At 37.9% G+C, this 10368-nt stretch overlaps 1 protein-coding gene and 1 pseudogene across 1 annotated transcript; both read left to right on the forward strand.

The window, feature by feature from the left end:
- Positions 1–1792: 1792 nt before the first annotated feature.
- Positions 1793–2689, forward strand: LOC100918884 (annotated as a pseudogene).
- Positions 2690–9173: 6484 nt separating this feature from the next.
- LOC100919149 (olfactory receptor 52M1) lies at positions 9174–10142 on the forward strand. The gene has a single exon (XM_003764741.2). The coding sequence runs from the start codon at positions 9189–9191 to the stop codon at positions 10140–10142; it is 954 nt and encodes a 317-aa protein (XP_003764789.1). The 5' UTR covers positions 9174–9188.
- The last annotated feature ends 226 nt before the right edge of the window (positions 10143–10368 follow it).

A 10368-nucleotide genomic window follows, 5' to 3' on the forward strand; every position in this document is an offset into this window, starting at 1 on the left:
TGACTTCTGACTGAGGCTCATCCTTTTATATGCTCTTTTAGAGATGTGAACTCAAAGGTTGACTCCTCCTCTGAGAGTGGGATTGTGGGAGCTGTGACTTGTGAATCTCATACTGAATCCTGACTTGTGAATCTCGATCGCTAATGTGTGAACTAATGTGTGGACTCTTAAAGTTGTGAAAGGTGTGAACTCTGAACTAGAAAACTGCTAAGCACAATGCTAAAATTAGACAACTGACTTATCACTTTGTAAGAATCCTAACAGTTTGTCATTTCATTCTCCAGCTCATATTACAGATGAGGAACTGAGGCAAAGAAGGTGAAGTAACTTCTTGGACCATACAACTAAGAAATATCTCAAGTTGTCTATGAACTCAAGTTTTTCTGATTCTAGGCCTGGTTCTCTATTCACCATACTACCAAGGTGCCCAAAATTGGATTCATAAATATTTTTATCATTTTTTTCTTCCCAGTTTTTCTTTGTATTTTATAAAATACATAATTTTCAAATGAAATTTAATGGCATAAATTTTGTATCTTGTTACCTTACTGATGTGCAGTAGAAAGAACATAGGATTTGGAGGGCAGTTGACATTGGTTCAAACTCTACCTGTACATCTTTGGTCAGACATCTAATGTCTAACAAACTTGAGTTTTTCATATATAAAATCACATGATTGCACTAGATGACCTCCAAAAGCCTTTTCTAAAGTTATCAGTTAGTTTTCTTAGTGATTATCTGGGCTTTTGTTAGAATACTAGCATGTCATCTGTCAAAGAGATACTTTTGTCTTCTTTTTGCTAATCTCTGTATAATTGATTTAATTTTCTTGTCTTATTGCTAAAATTAGTTTCTTTAAAAAACTATCAAATAACAGTAGTGAGAAGGACCTTATGTCTCTTTTCCTCTGGCTTCTTCCCCATCATCCTACTTTTTCACTAATTTAGTTCTGATCTATCTGTTTTTTTCCCTCCTAGCACTTTATTTTTCACATCTCCCTCAGTTGTTTACCTCACTTTCCATACACCATATTGATAGTTACACCAGGTATCAGACCAGCGTAGACTTACATCATTTCTTTTAGTTTATAGTTTGGATGTCATGGTTCCACACCAATGTCACATTTAAACTCAGGCCTTCCTCATTCCATATCCAGTTCTCTATTCACTGTCATTCAAATGTCTCATTTATATTTTCATAAATATACCAGCTGTATAACATAAAACTGTAACTCGAAATTATGTCTCTTTGAAAGGAAAGAATTTATAGTCAGATAATGAAAAATAATTGATTATATCCCCATGTCATGTAAGGTTCTTTGCATATATGAGGAATCTAATAACTGCTTGTGAATGAAATAAAGACAATTAAATAGGACTTACCCACACTATACTTTAGGAAAATAATATGCAGATGAATAAGTAAATGAAAAATAAAATAAACACATACAAAGTAACTTAGGAGTCAGGGAAGCAGTAGAAACTTTAAGAATTCTCAAGTAGATTGAGAACGATGAAGAGCATCAGGATTTATAGAAATCAGATTGACAAATGGGGCATCCTTTAGTTAGAGAAGAGAGAACAGTGGATATGTTACCATATGTATCCAAATGGCAGAAATTTGTTTTTCAAATTAGTATATAATTATCCTCCTCTTGATTATAGAATCTGAAAGTCTACTCTATGTGGAAGTAAGATTCAACGATCTGTAATTTCTAGAGGAGGAAAATTTCACTGGAATGGGAAACACAGGTGACTGCGTCCTTCCCCCCCCCCCCCCAAATGCTTGCTCTATGTCTTTCTTGCTAACTGTTATTCCTGGGATGGAATTCTTGAACATCTGGCTATTCATCTCCTGGCTCCATGTATATGGTATTTGTGCAGGGGAACATGACCATCCTGGCAGTCATGAAAGTGAAATACAGTCTGCAACAACTCACATACTTCTTTCTGTGCATATTGGTTGTCCTTGACTTAGTTTTGTCCACCTCCACCATGCCCAGGCTGTTGCATATCTTCTGGTTTGATGTTTGTGGCATTGGACTGGATGATTGCCTGGCCCAGATGTTTATCATTGACTATTTTGCCACTGATGAATCATGCATCCTCCTGGCCAAGACTTTTGACAATTATGTGGCTTCTGTCATCACCGCTCATACTATAGTGTTCACCCATGACAAGGTGAGCCTCATGGGATTGGCTGTCATTTTGGGGGGGGTGCTCTATATCAATCTCATGCCTTTGAAGATCTATTTGAGACTCCATCATTACAAAATCTAGATTGTTGCCCATTCCTATTGGTAGCATATGGCTATGGTCCCCCTGATATGGGTTGACACAAAAGTCATCAATCTCTATGGCATTGGCATTGGTTTACTTGCTTTGATTCTGGACTTGCAATCATTGAAGTCTTCTATGTAATGGTCTTTTGGGCTGTGCTAAAACTGGACACCTCAGAAGCCAGGCTCAAGGCCCTGGTGACATGTGGGTCCCTAATGTATACCAGATTAGTTTTCTACATCCCTATTTTTATCTCCTATCTTACCCACTGCTTTGAATACCAGATGTCCATCCTCCCACATCCATATCCTATTGGCCAATTTCTACATGCTTATCACACCCATCTTCCAACCAAGCAGATAAAAGAGAAATTTCTCCCATTCCTGAAGGTAGGAGCTCAGTTCAGGTGACTTCCCTAATAATCATATTCAAGGAAATCAGACTGCTTATAAAAAGCAAGGACTTTGCATTCTCCATATTTCTTTTAGGACAAAAACTTTTTTGAAATACAGTGCATACAATTAAAGATATTTATAGATTTTCTGGTTTTGAGGATAAGTTAAGCCAAGGCTTGCATTCTTTATATCATACAATTGGTATAAACAATCACTGTTAACTCCTCTAAGCCTCAGTTTCTTCATCTGAAAAATAATTCTGTGACCTTGGAAATACCAACTTAAACTCAGAGATCTAGTCTGGACACAGATCCAGAAGACTTGAGTCTGGGATCCTTGACCCAAACTCTCTGAATGCTGAATCAGCCTTTTCTTTTCTCAATACTCAATATACTGTGAACTTGAATAATCTGGGGGAAAAAATTGTCAAAAATGGAGATTCCAAATTTCATATTGTTAGAAAGTATGATTGATGTCCTCTGTAATCAGAAGGTAGGGGAAATTATAATTTGGAGGCGTCAGAGTAATAAACTAGAGTGTGTATCTCTGAGTCTGAGGTGTCTTGATGCTAGAATCATTGTCACTTCCTCACCCACCCTCATTACCTTTGGACAACTATTATCAATTATATCTTTGTCTTTTCCTTTTTAAGAGGATGTTAGAGGAGAGGAGCCAAAGTCTTAAAAATTTTTTGGTTAAAACCACTTTCCACCTTGGTCAGATAAAAAGATTGAGGCTGGAGAGGATTGGAGGTAAGCAAATCACACAACAGCCTGACAATTCTTATATCAGACAATCACATTTATTAATCTACATGTTCTAAGTATGTTAAGCCTTGGGAATGCAAAGAACTATGTAATACAATGATAAACAGTAAATATAGAATGTAATCCTAGCATTAAAGGTAATGCTACAGAAAAGGCTTCTTGTAGAAAGTAGAATTTGAGCTGAGAATTGAGAGCAAAGTGTGAAAACACTTTATTCCACACCAGTCCCTTATGGATTTGAAGGCACTCATAGTGATACATTATTCTCTTTTAATAATGTAATAATTTCATTTGGTCACCAGAGCTCCATATCTTTCTTTTAGATATTAAATCATTAGACAGTGTAAATATGTGGTTAAGGAATGAAATGATAGATAAGAAAAGGAAACTCCCTCACATTTTAAAACTCAAATCTCAAAGGAGACTTTAAATTCTGCCCTTCCCCTGCCCTCCACATTTTTCTTCTCTAGAAAAGGTGATGAAGAATCATCTGATTTATTACTCTTTCTTCCGGGAAGTAAGTCCCTCATTTACATAATGGCAGAATTTGGTCTCCGAACTGTGTCACGTGGGTAGTCCTAGAGCCTCAGTTCCATCTAGATTTCTGGTGTCAAGTTCAAATAGAAACAGGGCCCACTAAACCCTACATGAAAATTTCTACTGGTCACATATTGACTTTAAAAAACATATCAATATTATCTGTGTTCTATTTTATTTTTATTTATTTTGCTAAATAGTGAAAATTACATTTTCATCTGGTTCAGCACTGGGCCTAATGATAGCTATGTGTTTAATACCTATGATCTGGGTAACTGAACTGGAATCTTCTCTATATTGTATCTGACAATCGATCATTTCCTTCTCACTTGAAGCCCTCTATTAATGGTGACTACTTTTCATGAAGTACCAGTTCTTCTGACTCCAAGGCCAGTACTTAATCTAAAACATCCCTCAGCTGCCTTTGCAGTGTTTATTAATAGCTGAAGAATCTCATCAGTTTGACAAAAAGTGCTGGTTGGTATAAACATATCAGCATAAACATTTATTTTATAAAATTTTAATATAAAAATTAAACATTTATTAAGTGCTTATTATATACCAAGTGTTATGCTAAGTATTGGGGACACTAATACAAACAAAAAGAAAGACAGGCTGTACTCTAAACCATAATTTTCCATGTCATCCTTCTACTCTGTCACTTCCCTTTTTCAACCTGGTCCCTTTTCCCCATCATCAGTGAAATTTATCAGTCTATTCAATGGCTCCCTGCTTGAAGTAAGGCTTCAAAATTGCTTTATGCTTCATGCATAGACTCTGGAGTCAAGTTCCAAAACATCCTCATCATATATGTTTGCATGGGCATGATTTATTCCAGTGTCAAACAGAGTTGGTGCCTATAAGCTACCTGTACACTGGTTGAATGGAAGGACTAGACTAAGAATAATGAAGGCCAGCAATCATAAATTATTATTGTTCAATCATTTCAATAATTTCCAACTCTTCATGACTCCTTTTATCCCTTCTGTATATCGTTGGAGACAAGTTTTCTAACTATATATTTATGTGTAGTAAAATAATGACTCTTGGCTCTCTTCCAAGCTTTCTTAGGGTCCAACAAAGGTTAGAGGCAGAGATCTGGGTCCTACAGGAGCTCTAGTTAATGGAGTTGTGAGAGAATCAGATCTCTGGGACTGAGAAAACTCTCACCCCAGAATGACTAACTTTCACATTTCCCAGGGACAATTGTGTATTATTTTACTTGTGAGCTATCTCCCTGAGGACCAAATTTGCTATTTCCTACAGGGGAGGAGGAAGGATTGGACCCTGCTCTTCCCCGGTCCCCTGAGCCAAATGTCTATAAGTGGCTAGTGTGGAAGCATTTACACAACACTACAGGTTCCTTTTCTGGGAGGCTGCCACCTTGTTTCATGCTTCCAAGTAAGTAAGTGTGTCTTGGCTTGGTATAAGAGTGAAGGGATAGGAACCCTCCAGAGGGAGGTTCAGGGTATCTGGGTCAGCACTAGAAGAGACTTTACAAATCATTTGCCTTGGGCTCTTCTACAACACCGAGAAGGGTTTATCCAGTATCTCCTGGGATCTTTAGGGCTGGGAAGTCTATTGTTATCACTTGAGACAGTCCAACCTCCTTGGGGAAGTTCTATTTAAAAATTGTTAGAGAGGTAAATTTTAAGGATCAATGGAAAGAAAATCTTGCTCTTTTTTTCTCCTTGTTCTGCTCCTTAGGAAGAGAGAGAACTGCTGAATTCTTCTCTATGACAACTTTTCAAATTTTCAGGCAGTTATGATGCTTCCCTGAATTCTTTCTAATAATATATGGAATGAGTATTTATTAAATTTTGCTTTATCAGACATTGTTCTAAGTCCTGAGTATACATAAAAAGGCAGAAGAGAGCCTATTTCTTAAGGAACTGATAGTCTAATGGGGAAATATGTAAATAACTACATAGAAAGAAACTATATTATATATAGTTATTTATGTTATATATAGCCCATATACAGTATAAATGGGGGATAATAACTGAGAAAAAGTACTAGGATTAAGGAGGTTTGGGATAAACTTCTAAGGTAACAAAGTAGGCCTGTGGCATACCCATATAAAGATTATTAATTTGGCATCCAAAGAGACCTTTGGAGGCCATTGATAGATTTTTAGAGGTTCTATGAGTGGGAAAAGGAAAACATTACATCTTTATTTTTCACTAACCTTTGAGTTCCATGGTAATCCTACATATTTTATTTTGCATATTTTAAAACATTATTCCAAAAAGAAGTAAATAGATTTTTACTAGAGGCTGGCAAATAGATTTTTCTAGGGTCCAAAGAGGTCTATGACATATAAAAAGGGAGAGAACACTTGCCCTAGAGGATGTTCATCTGAGATATTTTCCAATTAGGAGGCAGAAGAAGTTCTGACATGTCCGAGGTCATCCTGTTAGTAAAAGCTGAATTGGGATTCAAATAAGGTTTATACTTTCCAGTACCCTTGGCTTTCACTTTACTCATCACTTCTCACAGGGAGGGAAAAAAAGAGAGGCTGCCCTTCTGTGCTTGGTCCTCTAAACAGCTCTAGCCAGACCCAACTTTGGGTTTTAAGCGTTTTTCCCAGTGCAGCCAGAGAACATTACAATAACATTTCTGTCTAGAAGGAATCATGCCTAATGCCTAGGTTAAATCCAGGCTAGAAAAAATTTTAATTTTCTGGTGTATCTGCACAGATCTCTGTGCCAAACCTACATGCCTACCAATACCATCAATTTCTTTTTAATGGACAAAAAATAGAAATGACTTTGCTGAAAGAGTGAATACTAATAATAATGCTTCATTTTTATATGGCTTTTTAAATTTTGCAAAGTGCTTTTTACAATTAGGGACATAGCTAAATATTTATTATCAGCACAGCACTGGATATATAAAAAATGCTTAATATATGCATTTTACTCATTCACTTGTTCTTTTTTGCCTAATATATGCTCTGCATTACTCATTGCTTTAACATTCTGTGATCTAAAGGTCCTTAAATGTCAACTAAGTTGAGTTGGCCAACATTTAATAAGTACCTCCTATGTGCCAGGTTCTCTGCTAGAACTCAGGAATGCAAAAAAGGGCACAAAACAGTCCATCCTCTCATGAGGCTCACAAGTTAATGGGAATATAATATGAAAACAACTGTGTATGACTCATAGATTAATGATAAATCATGAACAATCTAAGAAGGAAAGCCTCAAGACTTATTAAGAACAGGAAAAGGTTTTTACAGAAGATGAGACTTTACCGAGATTTGAAAGAAGCTGGGTAAGTTAAGAAGTATATATGAGGAAGGAGAAAATTCCAGGCAAGGGGGACAGTCTGGAATGTCTGGTTAATGTACAGCTACATGCAGATAAACATTCAGTCTTTCATAAATTAGATGCCTTCTAGCTTAGGCTTAGCCCTGGAATTTACTATGATTGCCTCTAGACAGAAATCATATTGCCATAATATTGTATATACATAATATATAATTATCAGATGACAGGTCCCTTAAAGGGTTATCAGGTTCTGATAGGTAGATATAGGACCATTTTCAGAGTCTTAGCAGATTTTGTTGTGCTTACAATGAACTCTTTCCCCCTATTACCTCTTGCCAGTCCCCAAAAGGGATTCAATTTCTTGAAGATATTCACACAATATGTCTCATTGGTCACTGTTCAACTCTGAAATATTTTTTCTGCCTTGAACTCTCCTTTCTCCCTGGCCTTGTCTGAAGTTTCTATGGTTTCTATGAAATGTCTCGATATGCTGATTTTGAGTTTTGGGTATGTCTTGTCAGGGGTATCTTAGATTTTAGTGGAAGTTTCTCCCTCCCTTAATAAACAAATACTTGAATACTTGTGGCATGGAGAATACCTGGATTCTAGAAAATAATACCAGTAGAAATCAAACTCTGCATTGGGCATGGTCATCATGTCTATAATCCTTGCTACTAGGAGAGGCTGAGGCTACTCCATTGCTTTAGTTCTTCAGATCTCAGCTGCTATTGGCTTTAAACCAAGTCCATGTACACACAAAGTTTGGCACTAATACGGTGAGCCATTGGGACTAAATAACCAATAGGCCTCCTAAGTGGGGTTGAACTTCTCAAGTGAGAAATGGAACAGGTCAAAACTTCCATGCTGATCAGCTGTGGAATTGGTAGATCAGTGACTGATGAATTTTAGTCTAGGCAAAATAGGGAGACTCATTCTTAAAAACAAACCCCAACTGATCCCAAATAGTACATTTTTTTTTTTTGCTGAGGCAATTGGGGTTAAGTGACTTGCCCAGGGTCACACAGCTAGGAAGTGTTAAGTGTCTGAGACTAGATTTAAACTCAGGTCCTCCTGACTTCAAGGCTGGTGCTCTCCACTGCGCCACCTCTAGCTGCCTCTAAATTGTATATTTATGATCCTGTTTCCCTTTTCCTTTCTTAAGCCCTAAGCTCCAGTCCTGAGCCTTTGGGCTTGTGATGACTTAGGAAAAGTCCTTCATTAAAAGCTTCTCTGGATGCCTCCTCTGACATGAAGATAATCTGGTCTCTTGAAAACCATGCAGAGAATGAGCTAGATGCCTGGTGAGGGACAAGATACCATTTGTTTATTCACAAATGGAGGTCAGTGAAAAGAAACCTATTATCAGAAGGTAGGTCATCAGGTGTTGAATATTTCCAAACAGAGCTAATCAATTAATAGACAACAATCATTTATTAAGCACTTATTGTGTGCTAAGTGCCCACATTTATTGGTTGGGAATAAAAAGAGAAATAAGAAGAAAGATAGTTGCTGTCCCAAGAAGCTTATGTTCTAATGGAAGAAGAAGATAACATAAAAAGGAACTAAAAAGGGGAGAGAGTCGCAAAGGCTATCTCCTCATGCATATTTATGTTTTTTCATGTTTTGTGTGACATTTGCATTAGTTCAAGGAGTACAAATAGATTAAATCTTAAATCCTGGAAGATTGATATATAGGAAAATAATTAATAGGCCTCCTATATAAAAGGAAAAAAAAAACAGAAGACATGTCTGCCTTATATTTGTCTTTGTTTAAAGAGAAAATACATTTATTCTCTGTGTTAAATGTTCTATCCTTTTCTTCATAGTATCTGTCAACTTATCCTGTAAGAAAGCAAGACTCAACAAACTATAGTTTCCAGAGAGGTAAAATTCCACTGGGGTGGGGGGCACAGGGGAGTAGGTCCCCCCACCCCCACCATGTTCCCCTCTCAAAATGCCTGCTCCACTCCCAACTCTTTCCTGCTGACGGGCATCCCTGGATTGGAGTCCTTGCACATCTGGTTATCCATTCCCTTTGGCTCTATGTATTTGGTAGCTGTGGTGGGAAACATGACCATCCTGGCAGTGGTGAAAGTGGAACGCAGCCTGCATGAACCCATGTATTTCTTCCTGTGCATGTTGGCTGTCATTGATTTAGTCCTGTCTACCTCCACCATGCCCAAGCTGCTGGGTATCTTCTGGTTTGATGCTCGTAACATTGGACTGGATGCTTGCCTGGCCCAGATGTTTGTCATTCACTGTTTTGCCACTATTGAGTCAGGTATCTTCCTGGCCATGGCTTTTGACCGCTATGTGGCCATCTGTGATCCACTACGTCATACCACGGTGCTCACCCATGGCATGGTAGGGCGCATGGGACTGGCTGCCCTTTTGCGAGGGGTGCTCTACATCAGCCCTTTGCCTCTGATGATCCGTCTAAGACTCCCTCATTACCGAGACAGGATTATTGCCCATTCCTACTGTGAGCATATGGCAGTGGTAACCCTGGCATGTGGTGACACAAAAATCAATAACATTTATGGCTTGAGCATTGGCTTCCTGGTTCTCACCCTGGACTCACTAGCCATTGCAGCCTCCTATGTCATGATTTTCCGGGCTGTGCTAGGACTGGCCACCCCAGAGGCCAGGCTCAAGACCCTGGGCACATGTGGATCCCATATCTGTGCCATTTTGATCTTCTATATCCCCATTGTAGTCTCTTCCCTCATTCATCGATTTGGTCATCATGTGCCCCCCCATATTCACATTCTGTTGGCCAGTTTCTACCTCCTCATCCCACCCATCCTCAACCCCATTGTCTATGCTGTCCGTACCAAGCAAATCCGTGAGCGACTTTTCCAAATCCTAAAGACAAAAGCTCTTTCTAGGTGATTAATAATAGAATATAAGGGAATAAGACCATAGTTTGAGTGCAATCTCCAACCAGAAATGTGGAGATGTAATGACCTTTTTTTTTTTTTTTTTTGAAAAAATGCTTAATTAAACTTTTTATTCTTGTTCAGTCATTTTAGTCATGTTTTGTGATCCCATTTGTGATTAGTAAAGATACTAGAGTAGCTTGCCATTTCCTTCTTCAACTCATTTTTTGAATGAGAAA

Source organism: Sarcophilus harrisii, chromosome 3, assembly GCF_902635505.1.
Source record: "Sarcophilus harrisii chromosome 3, mSarHar1.11, whole genome shotgun sequence".
NCBI lineage: Eukaryota > Metazoa > Chordata > Mammalia > Dasyuromorphia > Dasyuridae > Sarcophilus > Sarcophilus harrisii.

Excerpts from the sequence above, each read along its gene's own strand:
- LOC100919149 (XM_003764741.2), top strand. The coding sequence starts at position 9,189 with ATGTTCCCCTCTCAAAATGCCTGCTCCACTCCCAACTCTTTCCTGCTG.